Raw genomic sequence first — 19,438 nt, forward strand, 5'->3', positions numbered from 1 at the left:
TCTGCTACCGCACGGCAAGCGGTACTAATGCACCAAGTGTGGAACCAACAGGACCCTGAACAGCTTCTACCACCAAGCCATAAGACTTCTAAACAAGAGTGCTAAATAGCTAATCAAATGGCTACCCGGACTACCTGCATTGACCCTTTTTGCACTAACTCTCTTGTACTGACTCTATGCACACACACACTGGACTCTATCCACACACTGACACTGACACCCCAACACACACACACACACACACACACACACACACACACACACACACACACACACACACACACACACACACACACACACACACACACACACACACACACACTATTAATCCTGTTGCCTAGTCACTTTACCCCTACCTTTATGTACAGTGCATACTGTAGATACCTCAATTACCTCGTACCCCTGCACATCGACTCGGTACTGGTACTCCCTGTATATTGCCATGTTATTTCTACTCTTTATTTTTATTAAATATTCTATTTTTATCTTATTTTTTTATCTTATCTTTAACTCTGCATTGTTGGAAATGGACCTGTGAGTAAGCATTTCACTTTTAGTCTACACCTGCTGTCTACGAAGCATGTGACAAATAACATTTGATTTGAGAAGACATTTTATAACCAGAATACAACCACATAAAGATGTGTTTTTCTGGTTGCTAAAATAATGTTAATAAAAACCTTATACAAGCAGTATACAACCCAACCAGTCTTTCCTGCTAAGGAAAGTAATGTGGGTAAAGGAGGCAGAGAGGTCTGCTATCTTACATGTTACTGAAAATATTATCACCTGGAGGGTATGACAGGAAGTAGGATCAATACGTTAGCTAACTAAGTATACCAGTAAGATATGAGTTGAAGTTAGAAAATAAGTAGGGCATCATCTACCCCCCAAAAATCCTTTCAATTGACCCAAACATACTGTACCAGGATTTGTAGTTATTCTATTATGTAAAACGAAGATTAATCTACACAAGCTCTCTTACTCAAGGGCAGATTGGAACATAATGTTTTTTGGTCTGAAAAGTAATTTTCTTTCTCAGAGGTCTGTGGACCAATTCCACTCCTCGATCTAATTTTGTGAAGGGATGATGAGTTCGCAAGGTTGGGGATTGTTGTGCTCAGTGTAATTTAGTCAGTGCCTCGACTGCAGTGTCAATGCCCCTGCTACCCTCTTTTACCTCAATTCTCTCCAACAAATGTACATTTCAAAGAATCCATTTACTTAACTGTCCTTGACTTGAGGTTCATAGATGTTGAATTGCATGCAGCAAAGCAAACCATTTTGGACGAAGCATTTGTGTTTAAAGAACTGTTTGGCCAGAGAGACTGAGATTCTTATTAGATAAACCAGTGAGATTACACTTTTGTGAGAATGTCCAACTGTAATTACATCCTTTTGAGAGGAAAATAAAGAAAGGTTGAGATTGGGAAACCTATCCAGATGAGATTTATATATATACACATATGTCATGACTTGCCCTCATTGGTTGAGGATCAAACATTCCTGCTAGGCAAAGGTTTGAACACCCCCTTTCCTGGGGGCCAGTTTTATGACTTAACAGCCGGTCATAAATAGTTTGCAGAAAAGTACTCCTTTTGGTCTCTAGTATGGGAAGAAAGAATTTCCCTGTGAGACAAAGGAAGTTTTCCCGCCAAGACTCCAACATCCAAAAGTGGATAATGAAACAATATTCCTACTTAAAAGAATGTGGGAAATGGTCAGTGGGGATCTAAAGAATAATCATGTCATATTGTTTATTATTTTGTGTCATTAAGGATGGTATCAAGTAATAACTGTAACTCGGAAAGTGTACATAATCTATCAAGTTTACATCTAAAGGGCTCCTTGCTCTGATTTCTTCCTTCCCTCCCTCCCTCAATGTAATCAGTGTTCATAGTATGAGAGTATTTTGGTGAAGATAGGAATGTGATTTTAGTCTTCTAAGGAGATAATAGTTTTTCATATAAACTATGCACAGTGACTAGCCACGCCCCGAGTGACATCAGAGATCGTGTAAACATGATGGAACGCCCCTTTTACCCCGAGTGCATAAAAAGCCTTGAAAAACAAATCAATCTTTAGACCAGCAGATGTGAAGCGTGAGCTAAACATTGCAAATGGTTGAATTTCTACCCAGACCAGCAAGCCCCACGGCTTAAAATGGTTGAAACTCTACAGACCAGCAGACCAGCAGATGTGTTGCAAAGAAAAAGCCATATCTCAGACTGCCCATCTTAATCTTTTCTTTTTATTGGCCAGTCTGAGATATGGCTTTTTCTTTGCAACTCTGCCTAGAAGGTCAGCATCCCGGAGTCGCCTCTTCACTGTTGACGTTGAGACTGGTGTTTTGCGGGTACTATTTAATGAAGCTGCCAGTTGAGGAACTGTGAGGCGCCGGGGCCTCCCGCTCCTCTTTCTATTCTGGTTAGAGACAGTTTGCGCTGTTCTGTGAAGGGAGTAATACACAGCGTTGTACGAGATCTCCAGTTTCTTGGCAATTTCTTGCATGGAATAGCCTTCATTTCTCAGAACAAGAATAGACTGACGAGTTTCAGAAGAAAGTTCTTTGTTTCTGGCCATTTTGAGCCTGTAATCTAACCCACAATTGCTGATGCTCTAGATACTTAACTAGTCTCAAGAAGGACAGTTTTATGCTTCTTTAATCAGCACAACAGTTTTCAGCTGTGCTAACATCATTGCAAAAGGGTTTTCTAATGATCAATTAGCCTTTTAAAATGATAAACTTGGATTAGCAAACACAACGTGCCATTGGAACACAGGACTGATGGTTGCTGATAATGGGCCTCTGTACGCCTATGTAGATATTCCATTAAAAATCAGCCGTTTCCAGCTACAATAGCCATTTACAACATTAACAATGTCTACACTGTATTTCTGATCAATTTTATGTTATTTTAATGGACAAAATAAATTGCTTTTCTTTTGAAAACAAGGACATTTCTAAGTGACCCCAAACTTTTGAACAGTTGTGTATATATACACACTATATGACCAAAAGTATGTGGATACCAGCTCATCGTACATCTCATTCCAAAATCATGGGCATTAATATGGAGTTGGTCCCCCCTTTGCTGCTATAACAGCCTCCACTCTTCTTAGAAGGCTTTCCACTAGATCTTGGAACATTGCTGAGGGGACTTGCTTCCTTTCAACCACAAGAGCATTAGTGAGGTCGGGCACTGATGTTGGGCGATTAGGCCTGGCTCGCAGTCGGCGTTCCAATTCATCCCAAAGGTGGTCGATGAGGTTGAGGTCAGGGCTCTGTGCAGGCCAGTCATGTTCTTCCACACCGATCTCGACAAACCATTTCTGTATGGACCTTGCTTTGTGCATGGGGGCATTGTCATGCTGAAACAGGAAAGGGCGTTCCCCAAACTGTTGCCACAAAGTTGGAAGCACAGAATCGTCTAGAATGCCATTGTATGCTGTAGCGTTAAGATTTCCCTTCACTGGAAATAAGGGGCCTAGCCCAAACCATGAAAAACAGCCCCAGACCATTATTCCTCCTCCACCAAACTTTACAGTTGGCAGTATGCATTCGGGCAGGAAGCGTTCTCCTGCCATCCGCCAAACCCAGATTCGTCCGTCGGACTGCCAGATGGTGAAGCGTGATTCATCACTCCAGAGAACGTGTTTCCACTGCTCCAGAGTCCAATGGCGGCGAGCTTTACACCACTCCAACCAACGCTTGGCATTGCGCATGGGGATCTTAGGATTGTGTGTGGCTGCTTGGCCATGGAAACCCATTTCATGAAGCTCCCGACGAACAGTTATTGTGCTGACGTTGCTTCCAGAGGCAGTTTGGAACTCGGTAGTGAGTGTTGCAACCAAGGACAGACGATTTTTATGGGCTACGCGCTTCAGCACTCGGCGGTCCCATTCTGTGAGCTTGTGTGGCCTAACACTTCGAGGCTGAGCCGTTGTTGCTCCTAGACGTTTCCACTTCACAATAACAGCACTTACAGTTGACCGGAGCAGCTCTAGCAGGGCAGAAATTTGACGAACTGACTTGTTGGAAAGGTGGTGCCACACTGAAAGTCACTGCACTCTTCAGTAAGGACATTCTACTGCCAATGTTTGTCTATGGAGATTGCATGGCGGTGTGCTCAATTGTATACACCTGTCAGCAGGGTGTGGCTGAAATAGCCGAATCCACTAATTTGAAGGGGTGTCCACATACGTTTGTATATATAGTGTACCTGTTTACACTTGTCACTGCCAGCAATAACATTTTCGCATATTGTTTTCCTATCTATGGTATCCAGCTTCTCCTGGTAGATAATTTCAGACAGGCAGCAACATGGTTTAATCTGTTTTGTGTCATTGTTGAGTGCAGCCACGTCTTCAACCTCCTGAGGGCACTAAAGCTCCTTTCTGCTTCAGAGGACAGGAATGATAAGGAGCAACCTTACCAGTGCTTCAATATCTGTAAGTTAGCCACAAACTTCTACTGGCAGTCCTCTTAGAATTTCTGCAGCCTTTGCACTAGAACTGAATGAGCAGTTGAGTAAAAACATGGGCAGTTGCACTGCAGTAATCTCTGGATGTAAATCTACAATAGAGTCAATCTGTTCAGTGAGCGGAGTGTCCCACATTAAAAAATACTGTAGTATTCACTGTAGTGTTTTTGCTGACTAAAGTCTGCAAAACCACTACAGTCAATACTGTAGTATTTACTGTAGTATACTGTATTATAGTGTAGTATTTACAGTTAACTGTAGTATAAATACTGTAGTGAAAGAAAAGTAGTATATACTATATTATTTAATGTAGTATTTTTGCTGATTGTATTTACTGTAGTGTTTTTGCGGACTGTAGTATTCTGTAGTGTTTTTGCGGGCATTACTGTAGTATTTACTATAGGGTTTTTGTTTTATTATATTTGACATGGAAGAGGAGGCTTTCTTCTTCAGGAAACCTACTGGTGAAATACTAAAAGAGAACGTTTTCCATAACCTGTAGGTAGGTAGGACTGGGTCTGAACGGACAGTTCAAAGCTTCTGCTCTTTTCTATAACCTGTAGGGAACATAATATATGGTCTATACTTGGCATGTAGGTTTCTCAATTATGGGTGGCACACATTGTGATATGGGGGAGTTGAATGGGCAGGGTATATGCAAATAAGATACTGTAGTGTTTACTATTGTAGTGTTTTTGCGGACATTACTGCAGTGTTTTTTTGTGTGGATAATATTGTAGTATTTACTAGGCACTCCAGCTCTCCAATAACAGCTTATGCCAGCACAAGACCCAGTACAGTTTTGCCTTCCTTGAATTGTTGCTGCAGGCCATTAGCAGTGGTTGCTGTAGGATAGTTACCTTCCGCCATCTTCTCTAAACTAGAGAGGACAGAGTCATACTGAAGTAGGACTGCTTTGATGGGTTTATGTCTGACAGTCCATTTGGTCTGGCAGAGAGGTTTGAGGGCAGTAGGAGTGACATGATCTGATGTTGCAATCCGATTTAACATTACTTTGAATTTACTGGACAGTCCACACAAGATGCCCAATTGATGGACCCAATCAAGGGAATCTTGGATTAGGACGGAAGCTGAGCAGGCTTTCTGCGTGATCAGGTTCACACAATGTGCTCCGCAGTGCACATACACCATTTTTTGATATCAGTACCTGTGCACCAGAGTGCTTACCCGACATGTTGGCTGCTCCGGCATACAGTATGTCTAGCCATGCAATTCTGACAGGGCTAGATTTAATCTTATTATAACATCCATTGCCATCTTGGTGAGGCTCTGTCCTGTCGCTTCAAGCACTGCAGACCTATGCATTTCTCATGTGGCAGCAAGTCATGGTCGACATCTCAGGCATATAGACTCTTGCTCTTTCCCTGAGACATCTTGCGTTCCTTCAATTACTAAGGAAAACGGAGTAATCGGAAGAGATCGGAAGGTATTGCCTATTATTCAAATGATGTCATTGCTCATTAAGTTAAGCATTTCATTCTGTATCTTAGGGCTAGTGTAATCATGGTTGCATGTTCTTAAGCAGCTGTGAAGGACTGTGTCATCTTCTGCCTTTTAAAAGTTTGTACAGATTTCTGTTTCTTCCACATGACCTCTTAAGGCCTTACCCTGTCTTACTAAGTACTTCACTGAACCTACAATCTACAGTAGACATTGTCTTGCTTCCTCTTGTTGTCTGGCTAAAGAAGTAGATAACTGAGTCCACAGGGTTTGATTATTGTGCACTCACTGTAACTGAGTGGCAATAGGAGTGACTTTTAGCATGAGCTGAAAACTTTTCAAAAGACTTCTTCCCATTTCTAAAGCCTGTGGTGACAAATGTAGGGTCTGATTTTGTGCCAAAGGGTGACCTCTTATTAAGAAAAAAGTTGGTGCAATGGAAGCATAAAACCCACTTCAAAGAGGCACTGTAATACAGCCAGGGAAAATCTTGAAATGGAAAAACTCTGTCAGCTCGCTTCTGGATAACAATAAACATGGGATGTGGTTGATTTGGCTTTGTGCTGGTGCTGATGTTGATTTCTTCTATTTGTCCTCTGGCTCTGTCCCTGTCATCTGTGCTCAACTGGCCGCTGACTTGTGGCTCAGTCCCCTACAAACATTGTCTTCATTTCTATTGCCAAAATAGAAAGGCCTTTCTTTTGCCAAAATATGATGAAACTTAAACAATAGTACAGCTACAAGACATGTCTTAGGACTACACTTAAATACTCCAATTTGTGTGTTCACCATTGTTACATTACATATTCTCACCTGATGACCAATTCGTCTTCTCCCTGCCTCAACATGGGCCATGCTCTATCTCTCTCTCTCCACTGACTACAGTCTGCAAAGATGATGATTTGAACTCTCTGTGCGCAATGTAAATTGCTGTGCAAAGTGCTTTACCAGACTGCCTTATAACTCAAATTCCAAACTGGATGACCTGTTCGTCCTCTCCCTGCCTCAACATGGGCGGTGCTCCCTCTCTCTCTCTACTGTGTCCCTGACCCCTGCCATGACAACCAAATGAAATCAGAATGTAGGCAACAACTGTTTTCAGCAAAGATGAGGAGTTGAACTGATGGTGCCTTTTAACTCATACTCTCACCTGAGGATCTATTTTTCCTCTCCCTGCCTCAACATGGGCGGTGCTCTCTCTCTTTCTTGCTCTCTCCACTGACTGTCTTTGACCCCTGCCATAATCATTTGACCAAATACCATTATCATATGACAAAAATGGCTGGCCTTAACAATGATGGGGTTAGCTTATTAACATTAATTTTATTCTGCTTTTATTAGCTAAATTATTTATTTACTGGCTGGCAATACAGTGTCTTGAGAAAGTATTCACACTCCTTGACATTTTCCAAATGTTGTTGATTTACAGCCTGAATTAAAAAATGAATTAAATTGAGATTTGTTTTGTCACTGGCCTACAGACAATGCCCCATAATGTTAAAGTGGAATTATGTTTTTTCAAATGTTTGCAAATTAATAAAAAATATAAAGCTGAAATGTCTTGATGTCTATAGCAGCCTGAATAACGAGTAACATAATAAGTTGCATGGACTCACTCTGTGTGCAATAATAGTGTTTAACATGATTTTTTAATGATTACCTTATCTCTGTACCCCACACATACAATTATCTGTAAGGTCCCTCAGTCGAGCAGTGAATTTCAAACACAGATTCAACCACAAAGACCAGAGAGGTTTTCCAATGCCTCGCAAAGAAGGGCACCTATTGGTAGATGGGTAAAAAGAAGACATTGAATATCCCTTTGAGCAACTTTAGGAGACGGTCCTGGTGCTTGCTGGACTTTCTTGGGTGCCCTGACGCCTTCTTCACAACAATTGAAACTCTCTCCTTGAAGTTGTTGATGATCCGATAAATGGTTGATTTAGGTGCAATCTTACTAGCAGCAATATCCTTGCCTGTGAAGCCCTTTTTGTGCAAAGCAATGATGACTGCACGTGTTTCCTTGCAGGTAACCGTGGTTAACAGAGGAAGAACAATGATTTCAAGCACCACCCTCCTTTTTAAAGCTTCCAGTCTGTTATTCTAACTCAATCAGCATGACAGAGTGATCTCCAGCCTTGTCCTCGTCAACACTCTCACCTGTGTTAACGAGAGAATCACTGACATGATGTCAGCTGGTCCTTTTGTGGCAGGGCTGAAATGCAGTGGAAATGTTTTTTGGGGATTAAGTTAATTTTCATGGCAAAGAGGGACTTTGCAATTCATTGCAATTCATCTGATCACTCTTCATGACATTCTGGAGTATATGCAAATTGCCATTATCAAGAGGCAGCAGACTTTGTGAAAATTAGTATTTGTGTAATTCTCAAAACTTTTGACCACGACTGTAGAGTCCATGCCCCGATGAATTGAGTCTGTTCTGAGGGCAAAAAGGGGGGGTGCAACCCCCCCCCCCCAAGTTACATTTGACATTTTAGTCATTTAGCAGACGCTCTTATCCAGAGCTACATACAGTTAGTGAGTGCATACATTTTCATACTGGCCCCCCGTGGGAAACGAACCCACAACCCTGGCGTTGCAAGCGCCATGCTCTACCAACTGCCTACATCAGCCTGTTATGATGATAAAGTAGTTAATTCATTAAAGCTACAATCTGGATTAGTTTTTAAGCAGTTTTCAATCAATATCCAAGGACATCAAGCTCAGTGAGCTGTAAGGTTTGAAGCTGGGGTACAGGCTGTCTCACTAATTGACTGAAGGAAAGAAGATGTATTCATTAGTTCACCCAATCCTTTTTTCCTCAATCATAAGAAGTACTGTTTCAATATTGCTCCGTGGAAAATTCAACCTATTCTGAACTCCTCCCTTCTTCCCTATCTCTCTCTTTCCCCCTCTGTCTCTCTCTCTGTGTAGGAAGGGCACCTTGCTCTTGAATAACGGCTTTGCAGTGATAGCTGCTCTTTTGTTAGCCCTGGGAGAGAAGGCTAGATCTTTCGAGATGCTCATCATCGGTCGTTTCGTCATGGGGGTGGACTCTGGTGAGTGCTCTTTCTGCTAGGCTGGAGAAATCTGACCATTATCCCCCAACTATCTAAAAATAGTCTCAACCAGGAGATTCTCAAGACTCGTAGATGACTCACCAACGACATACTATTATACAATTATAGTAAGTATATAGAACAAGCCAAGAGATTAAATCAGTGCCTATAACCCAATACAATTGTTTCATTAGGGTGTGTTCATATGGGTGATTTTGAGAAAATGAACCTGTTGATTATAGTACCAAGATCTAAAAGAACTAGAGCTAATCGTAAACGCACCATGTGGTTACAATATGTAAGCACAATATAGCTGCTGATGAAGACGTAAAGGTGAAAATGTAAAGACGATACAGGATCAATAACACACACAGTTTATCCTGGAATCTGTTATTTTATAATAGATGTTACCGTCAGTGAGATCCATCTCCTGGTATGTGGCGATTCAACACGCCCCTACCTGTCTAGTGTACAGTGCCTTCAGAAAGTATTCTTACCCTTTGACTTATTCCACATTTTGTTGCTACAGCCTGAATTCAAAATGGATTAAATAAAAAACATGTTCTCACCCATATACACACATTACCCCATATTAACAAAGTGAAAACATGTTTTTAGAAATTTTAGCAAATGTATTGAAAATTAAATACAGAAATATATAATTAACATAAGTATTCACACCACTGAGTCTCTACCCTGTTATGTTTATGTTGTGCGGTCGGAGTCCGCACCTTTGGGGGGGGGGGGGGGGTACTGTCACGCCCCGACTCAGAGGACGCTTGTATGTTGAGTCAGGGTGTGTATTTTCCTTGCGGTGTTTGTCCATGTTGTACATTCTATTATGTGTATTTCTATGTTGGCCGGTGTGGTTCCCAATCAGAGGCAGCTGTAGCTCGTTGTCTCTGATTGGGGACCATACTTAGGCAGCCTATTGGCACTAGTGGGTTGTGGGATCTTGTTCCAGTTAAGGTATGTTGTGTTGTGCTGCCTTGGACGTCACGTTTCGTTTCGTTTTGTTGTTTTGTCGGTTGTTTATTCCTTTAAATAAACATGTATGCATATCACGCTGCGCCTTGGTCTGACCCGTCCTTCAACGAACGTGACACCTGCTGAAAGGTGAATTTGTCTCCCAGTGTCTGTTGGAAAGCAGACTAAACCAGGTTTTCCTCTAGGATTTTGCCTGTGCTTAGCTCTATTCCATTTCTTTTTATCCAAAAAACCCTCCTTATTCCTTGCCGAAGACAAGTATACCCATAACATGGTGCAGCCACCATCATGCTTGAAAATATGAAGGGTGGTACTCAGTGATGTGTTGTGTTGGATTTGCCCCAAACATAACGCTTTGTATTCAGGACAAAAAGTGTATTTCTTTGCCACATCTTATACAGTTTTACTTTAGTGCCTTATTGCAAACAGGATGCATGTTTTGGAATATTTTTATTCTGTACAGGCTTCCTTCTTTTCCTTCTTTTCACTCTCTATTGTAGAGGTCCCTCAGTGAATTTCAAACACAGATTCAACCACAAAGACCAGGGAGGTTTTCCAATGCCTTGCAAAGAAGGGCACCTATTAGTAGTAAAAAAATAAAAAATAAAAGCAGACAGTGAATATCCCTTTGAGCATGGTGAAGCTATTAATGACACTTTGGATGGTGTGTATCAATACACCCAGTCACTACAAAGATACAGGAGTCCTTCCTAACTCAGTTGCCGGATAGGAAGGAAACCGCTCAGCATGAGGCCAATGGTGACTTTAAAATAGTTCGAGTTGAATGGCTGTGATAGGAGAAAACTGAGAATTGATCAACAACATTGTATTTACTCCACAATACTTCACTAATTAACAGAGTGAAAAGAAAGAAGCCTGTAAAGAATACAAATATTCCAAAAATATTGAAGTGTTATGTTTGGAGAAAATCCAACACCACACATTACTGGGTACCACTTTCCATATGTTGAAGCATAGTGGTGGCTGCATCATGTTATGGGTATGCTTGTAATCGTTAAGGATGAAAAAAAAAATAACAGAATGGAGCTAAGCACAGGCAAAATCATAGAGGAAAACCTGGTTCAGTCTGCTTTCCGCCAGACACTGGGAGATGAATTCACCTTTCAGCAGGACAATAACCTGAAATCTACACAACAAATCTACAGGACAAATCTACACTGGAGTTGCTTACCAAGATGACAGTGAATGTTCCTAAGTGGCCAAGTTACAGTTTTGACTTAAATCTACTTGAAAATCTATGGCAAGACCTGCATATTTATTTCTATCAATGATGAACAACCAATTTGACAGAGCTTGAAGAATTTAGGAAAGAATAATGTGCAAATGTTGCACAATGCAGGTGTGGAAAGCTCTTAGAGATTCACCCAGAAAGACTCACAGCTGTAATCGCTGCTATTGGTGCTTCATTCAAAGTATTGACTCAGGTTTGTGAATACCTATGTAAATGAGATATTTCTGTATTTTATTTTCAATAGATAATGTCTAATAACATGTTTTCACTTTGTCATTATGGCGTATTGTGTTTAGATGGTTGAGAAAAAATTGATGAAATTCATTTAGAATTCAGGCTGTACCACAACATACTTTCTGAAAACACTGTGTTCCTCTCATGGGCATTGTGAAACCACACATAATCTTTTATCTACACCTGATTTCTAATAATTTTTACTTTGAGATTCCATTCAAATTCAATTGCTCCAAAGGCTTTAAAGCTTTTAATTGATTCTGGACGTCTTCCCCGGTCAACAGCTGTCCTGTGTCAATCCTGATATGATAGACTTTGATGTGTTTTCACTTTTGATGTGACTTTGATCCACACAGAATAAATAATATTGTGGCCTAACAGTTTGCGCATTCTAGCATGTTTTTGTGAAGGAGGATTTGTATATACAGCATGGTTATATGACTAGGAAATATTGGTTAACACAAGAAATGCAATCTCCTTCAGCAGAATCTGCTGAGACAATAAAAGCACCCATTATTGGATTTAGTCTATTTTTACTATTCAGGCGTGTTTACACCATGAGGTTATTACTGAGTTAGTGCTCATTTTTAATCCACAACAATTAATCACTTTTAAAGAGTAAATCCTATGCAGTCCATGTTGAACTTAATATCCATTGATTTTGTGCTTGTTGGCTTGTGTTTCCAGGTATTGCTCTCAGCGCCCTGCCCATGTATCTGGGCGAGATATCCCCCAGACACGTGAGAGGCTCCATTGGCCAATTCAACGCCATACTCATCTGCCTGGGGGTGTTCACCGGACAAGTCCTGGGACTTCCCGAACTTCTGGGCCAGGTTAGTACTGTTGGTGACGGATTCCACGATACGGTGCCTTTATTAGGACGGTAATTGTGATTCTCTTCTAATATGGATACCGTAATGAAGAGTTGAATGAGTGTCAAATCCACATTTGAGATATGAGAGCAAAACTTGAACTGTCATGGCAAATCTCATGTTTTATCTCTGCATCATGTATGTGTTATTATTTCAAGTTAGGGGATGTGGCTAGTCAAATTACTAGGCCTCCCCAACCACATTTACCCTACATTGGCCAGTGACACACCAACCCAACAGACCTGGGTAAAATACAGTGCCTTCGGAATGTATTCAGACCCCTTGACTTTTTCTACATTTTGTTACGTTACAGCCTTATTCTAAAATTGATCAAATTGTTTTTTCCCCTCATCAATCTACACATAATACCCCATAATGACAAATCAAAAACAGGTTTTCAGAAATGCTTGCAAATGTATATAAAACCCCCCCCCAGAAATATCACATTTACGTAAGTATTCAGACCCTTTACTCAGTACTTTGTTGAAGCACCTTTGGCAGCAATTACAGCAACGGGTCTTCTTGGGTATGACGCTACAAGCTTGGCACACCTGTATTTGGGGAGTTTCTCCCATTCTTCTCTGCAGATCCTCTCAAGCTTTGTCAGGTTGCTGCACAGCTATTTTCAGGTCTCTCCAGAGATGTTCGATCAGGTTCTGGCTGGGCCACTCAAGGACATTCAGAGACCACTCCTGCTGCGCTGTCTTGGCTGTGTGCTTAGGGTCGTTGTCCTGTTGGAAGGTGACCCTTCGCCCCAGTCTGAGGTCCTGAGTGCTCTGGAGCAGTTTTTAATCCATTTCTGTACTTTGCTCGGTTCATCTTTGCCTCGATCCTGACTAGTCTCCCAGTCCCTGCCGCTAAAAAACATCCCCACAGCATGATGCTGCCACCACCATGCTTCACCGTAGGGATGGTGCCAGGTTTACTCCAGACGTGATGCTTGGCATTCAGGCCAAAGAGTTCAATCTTGGTTTCATCAGACCAGAGAATCTTGTTTCTCATAGTCTGAGAGTCTTTAGGTGCCTTTTGCCAAACTCTTGGTGGCCTGATTGGTGGAGTGTGTCACGATCGTTGAGAGACGGGTCAGACCAAGGTGCAGCGTAAAAAGCGTACATGTTTATTTAACTAAATAAACATACAACAAAATAAGAAACAACGTAACGTGAAGTCCTCCGGCTATACACATACAAGCCTAATACGGAACAGATCCCACAATACACAGTAGGCAATGGGCTACCTACGTATGATCCCCAATCAGAGACAATGAGCGACAGCTGCCTCTGATTGGGGAATCCTACCCGGCCAGACATAGAAATAGAATACCTAGAACATAAACATAGAAATTCTAACATAGATTTCCACACCCTGACTCAACAAACAAGAGTTCCATACGTCAGGGCGTGACAGAGTGCTGCAGAGATATTTGTCATTCTGGAAGGTTCTCCCTTCTCCACAGAGGAACTCTAGAGCTCTGTCAGAGTGACCATCGGGTTCTTGGTCACCTCCCTGACCAAGGCCCTTCTCCCCCGATTACTCAGATTGGCCGAGCGGCCAGCGCTAGGAAGAGTCTTGTTGGTTCCAAACTTCTTCCATTTAAGAATGATGGCGGCCACTGTGTTCTTGGGGACCTTCAATGCTGCAGAAATGTTTTGGTATCCTTCCCCAGATCTGTGCCTCGACACAATCCTGTCTCGGAGCTCTACGGACAATTCCTTTGACCTCATGGCTTAGTTTTTGCTCTGATATGCACTGTCAACTGTGGGACCTTATATAGACAGGTGTGTGCCTTTCCAAATCATGTCCAATCAATTGAATTTACCACAGGTGGACTCCAATCAAGTTGTAGAAACATCTCAAGGATGATCAATGGAAACATGATGCACCTGAGCTCAATTTTGAGTCTTATAGCGATGGGTCTGAATATTTACGTAATTAAGGTATTTCTGTTTATTTTTTTATTTTTATATTTGCTAAAATGTCTAAAAACCTGTTTTCGCTTTGTCATTATGGGGTATTGTGTGTAGATTGCTGAAAAAATAAATATTTGATCAATTTTAGAATAAGGCTGTAACTTAACAAAATGTGGAAGCAGTCAAGGGGTCTGAATACTTTCCGAAGGCACTGTACATATGTATAATAGGTCTACTTTCAAATACTTGAGAAGGCACTTGATGTGGTCCTCTGTAGCTCAGCTGGTAGAGCACGGCGCTTGTAACGCCAAGGTAGTGGGTTCGATCCCCGGGACCACCCATACACAAAAAAAATGTATGCACGCATGACTGTAAGTCGCTTTGGATAAAAGTGTCTGCTAAATGGCATATTATATTATTATATTATATTTAGCTTGCCCGGTACAATGAAATCAATGGAATAGACACAAATGTGTAAACTCCGTCCACCCTGCATCTCGGTTGAGCTTAGTAAAGGACACCTCATTATTTGTGAGTATTTGACATAATGTGTTTTACCCTGGTCAGCAGTCCAATCATGTACTTCCTCATATTTCCAATCCACGTGCTGAAGATATGTGTAAAATGTTCTGCTCCCTCTCAACAATTCTCAGTCCTGATTCACTAATGTGATTCTCTTCTTCGCTGCATTTAAAATGAACATGGTTAGCTTTACCCCAAGGGGATATTCATCGGCCAAATTCTGCCGGATTATCGGTAGGACTACACAACAGACACCTCCTCAGGGTGTGAGTGTCTTACAACCCAAAATAGTGTACTGATTATGGCCATGGCTAATGACAGCTGGCACCTCTCAGTTGCACAAGCCATTCCCTTGTGTTGCTTTCTATCTGGCTATTGGCTTGTGGCTATTTCTGTCCTTCTATCTGGCTATTTTCTCCTGTGTGGTAGAAATACAGTAAATGTCTGGATCCTTTTATTGCCTTTACACTCTTCCAGCATCAAAGAGTATGAAGAAACACCCCACTTTAATATCTGATCTACTCTGCACAAATATTTCCCAGGCAAACTCCCTATTTCCTGCAAAGACATTCCTTGTAATGGTCTCCACAGTTGACAACTGAGGATGTCATAATATGGATGCCGTTCTATGGTACATCGTGCTTTGCCAGATTAGTCAGATGAGTCACAGCTGATTATTGGGACTGTTATTTGAGGGGCTGTCTATGTAAATGAGTGTGCCTCTTGTCTTTGAGTTTGACTAGACCAGAGACTAGAGGGCTCAGTCATGTTCATAGTAAAATAAATCCAAGATTGGCTTAGGACTGGATCTCTTATACACCTCTTGTAAAAACAAAGCTCTTGTTATATTAACAATTTGACTGAGGAAAGAAACTCTGAAGTAACTCTGAAGAAACTCTGTCTCATCCGATTCGAAGTGAACACTCCAAAATTAATGAATTATTTCCACTAAGGACTCAGGCTGCAAATGATCTTATCAGCTTCTTCCCCTCTGTCCTTGTTCCCCTAGAGGGTAGGTGACATCAACGTAGCCACATGTAACATATGGATTTGCATTTGTATTCGCATCAAAAGTCCCAATGCAAAGTTACACTGCACTTTTAATTTTTTTTAGTTATTACATAAAACCGATCAGAATTCCGGAAAATTGTCGGAAAATGTTTTTCCGGGGTGTGATGTAATATGGCATATTCCCTATACTGTAAACTCCAACATAAACAACTTCAAATGTATAACTTCAAATTAAACAAAATTGTTTGCACCCATGACTACCGGTTTCAATTACATGTTCAGTCAATTTACAAGCAAATACTTTATGAATTTATTGTTACAAATCAACTTGCAAGGTTGCTAGCCAATTAGCCTGCTAACGTTAGCACTACCAGCCTGCTAATATTACGTTAGCACTGAATGAGTCAGCCAGTTGCGATCAACACCTAGCTTACAGCTGTCAATTTCTTCCCCCAATGGAGCAGGGCGAGAAATACAGTGCCTTCGGAAAGTATTCAGACCCCTTGACTTTTTCCACATTTTGTTATGTTACAGCCTTATTCTAAAATGGATAAAATAAAATACAATCCTCAGCAATCTACACACAATACCCCATAAAGACAAAGTGAAAACAGGTTTTTAGAAATTTCTGCAAATGTATTAAAATAAAAAAACAGATACCTTATTTACATAAGTATTCATACCCTTGCTATGAGACTCGAAATTGAGCTCAGTTGCATCCTGTTTCCATTGATCATCCTTGAGATGTTTCTACAACTTGATTGGAGTCCACCTGTGATAAATTCAATTGATTGCACATGATTTGGAAAGGCACACGCCTGTCTATATAAGGTCCCACAGTGGACAGTGCATGTCAGAGCAAAACCAAGCCATTAGGTCGAGGAATTGTCTGTAGAGCTCCGAGACAGGATTGTGTCGAGTCACAGATCTGGGGAAGGGTACCAAAACATTTCTGCAGCATTGCAGGTCCCCAAGAACACAGTGGCCTCCATAATTCTTAAATGGAAGAGGTTTGAAACCACCAAGACTCTTCCTAGAGCTGGCCACCCGGCCAAACTGAGCAATCGGGGGAGAAGGGCCTTGGTCAGGGAGGTGACCAAGAACCCGATGGTCACTCTGACAGAGCTCTAGAGGTCCTCTGTGGAGATGGGAGAACCTTCCAGAAGGACAACCATCTCTGCAGCACTCCACCAATCAGGCCTTTATGGTAGAGTGGCCAGACGAAAGCCACTCAACAGTAAAAGGCACATGACAGCCCGCTTGGAGTTTGCCAAAAGGCACCTAAAGACTCTCAGACCATGAGAAACAAGATTCTCTGGTCTGATGAAACCAAGATTGAACTCTTTGGCCTAAATGCCAAGCGTCACGTCTGGAGGAAACCTGGCACCATCCCTACGGTGAAGCATGGTGGTGGCAGCATCATGCTGTGGGGATGTTTTTCAGCGGCAGGGACTGGGAGACTAGTCAGGATCGAGGCAAAGATGAATGGAGCAAAGTACAGAGAGATACTTGATGAAAACCTGCTCCAGAGCGCTCAGTACCTCTGACTGGGGTGAAGGTTAACCTTCCGACAGGACAACGACCCTAAGCACACAGCCAAGACAACGCAGGAGTGGCTTCGGAACAAGTCTCTGAATGTCCTTGAGTGACCCAGCCAGAGCACAGACTTGAACCCGATCGAACATCTCAGGAGAGACCTGAAATTAGCTGTGAAGCAACACTCCCCATCCAACCTGACAGAGCTTGAGAGGATCTGCAGAGAAGAATGGGAGAAACTCCCCAAATACAGATGTGCAAAGCTTGTAGCGTCAAACCCAAGAAGATGCAATGCTGTAATCGCTGCCAAAGGTGCTTCAACAAAGTACTGAGTAAAGGGTTTGAATATTTACGTAAATGTGATATTTCTGGGGGGGTTTTAAATATACATTTGCAAACATTTCTTAAAACCTGTTTTTGATTTGTCATTATGGGGTATTATGTGTAGATTGATGAGGGAAAAAAACAATTTAATCAATTTTAGAATAAGGCTGTAACATAACAAAATGTGGAAAATGTCAAGGGGAGATTGACACATTTTTTTGACATTTGTTACAGCCAGGTGATGGTGTGATAATGGGTTTTCTCTATACCCCAGGGAATCTCCCCCTGTAGCATTAGAAACGGTGAGATCGTGGACACATTGGTAAAAAAGTAATCATTTTCTCCTCTGATGGGGGTTTGAGTAAGGGGGTAAGGGGGTTTCTTGGAGTTACAAACGGCACTCCTCTGGGTGAGTTTTATCTCACAGACATTGATTTAGTTTGGGAGGCACTATTTATTTGCTGTAGAAACTCAAGGGAAGAAACAAGGTTTAAGTAGATGAACTGTCCCTCGGTCTTCAGAGATTACCCCAGAGATTGAGCAGCCTCTAGCTAGCTTCCCTGGACCAAAAGCTCATCACAACATCCATAAATATTCTCCAATGACCTATTATGCCCTCAGATGATGTACTGTAAATATGAACAGATATTGTAGCTGATGGGGTTTTGGCACAACATTTGGATAATTTTTGGAGTAGACTTCCTGGCAGAATGAATGGGCTTTTCACTGCTACTCTTACCAGCAGCAGGCCCTGTATTGTAGTATTGTTGACATGTAAAGCCACAACTTTGTGAAGACTGTGGATGCTCACAGGTCATGTGCCCTCAATTAAAAATAGTCCTACTTGGAGTGAGATTATTGAACATATTGTAATAAAATTCTCAGTAGAATGGAAGTAATGGATGCAGAGCCCATAACTGAATCGCTATCTGAATTATCTTATTTTGAAAAGGACTCCAAATTATCCAAATAACTACCAATTAAATCCCACCCCCTGTGATGTATGAGAGACTTGATTGGTCACTCAGTTGGCCAATTTCATATGGCTGGGTGTTTGTATCCCATTTAATTACCTTGTGGTTTAAAAGGATTCTGAGTTATCTGTAACAGGGAATATGTTATGTCTCATGGATTTCATAACCACGTTTTTATAACAATTCAATAATGATGAGATTGAAGACTGGAATCAATTCAACCATTTACTGTCTCTGAATATGCTGAACTCAACACACACAACTCCCATGATGTTCTGCGGCACAACCCCAATACACAACATCTCCTCCCCACCTATTTAAATTGTCCCCATTATGAACAACAGTAACTGTTCTACAAGTGCAAGTGTCTTGGTGCCTGCCTATCTCTCGTAGGGTAACGGCGGTCAACCTGACTCTCAAAAACAATGTCTTTAGACTGTGGCGTTGACACAGGTGTAGGCATGTGAGTAGCCTGTGTCACAGTCTCGTCACACACTTGTGTGGTTGCGGCTGAGTCAGTGTCCTGAGAACATGTCTGTGAGCCCCGAGGTGATGAATGCTGGGTTAGTGTGTCACGCAGTAACAGTTCTGGACCACTCACGACTGGTGGTTCTGTCAGGGTTGCTTTACTCAACAGTAACTGATCTGTGTGCCTTTTACAGATGAGGTCCTCTGCAGTTTAGACAGTGTAGGACACAGGACCAGTCTGAGCAATGACTGTAGCAGTAACCCACTTTGGTCGGTTGAGGTAGTTCCTATATAAGACAATTTCTCCAGGATTGAAAGCTCTGTCCTTTGTTCTCAGTCCACAA

The 19,438-nt window shown here is 41.7% G+C and overlaps 1 protein-coding gene across 1 annotated transcript in view; it reads left to right on the forward strand.

Annotated features, from left to right (window-relative positions):
- Nucleotides 1–19,438, forward strand: part of slc2a9l2 (solute carrier family 2 member 9, like 2) — a 265,970-nt gene that overhangs the window by 42,563 nt on the left and 203,969 nt on the right. Inside the window, exons 5-6 of the mRNA XM_084173878.1 lie at nt 8,880–9,004; nt 12,165–12,310. Of these exons, the coding sequence (XP_084030004.1) occupies nt 8,880–9,004; nt 12,165–12,310 (271 nt within the window). The remainder of the gene's footprint in view (nt 1–8,879; nt 9,005–12,164; nt 12,311–19,438) is intronic.

The sequence above is a fragment of the Coregonus lavaretus genome, assembly GCF_964263955.1.
Source record: "Coregonus lavaretus genome assembly, chromosome: 12".
NCBI lineage: Eukaryota > Metazoa > Chordata > Actinopteri > Salmoniformes > Salmonidae > Coregonus > Coregonus lavaretus.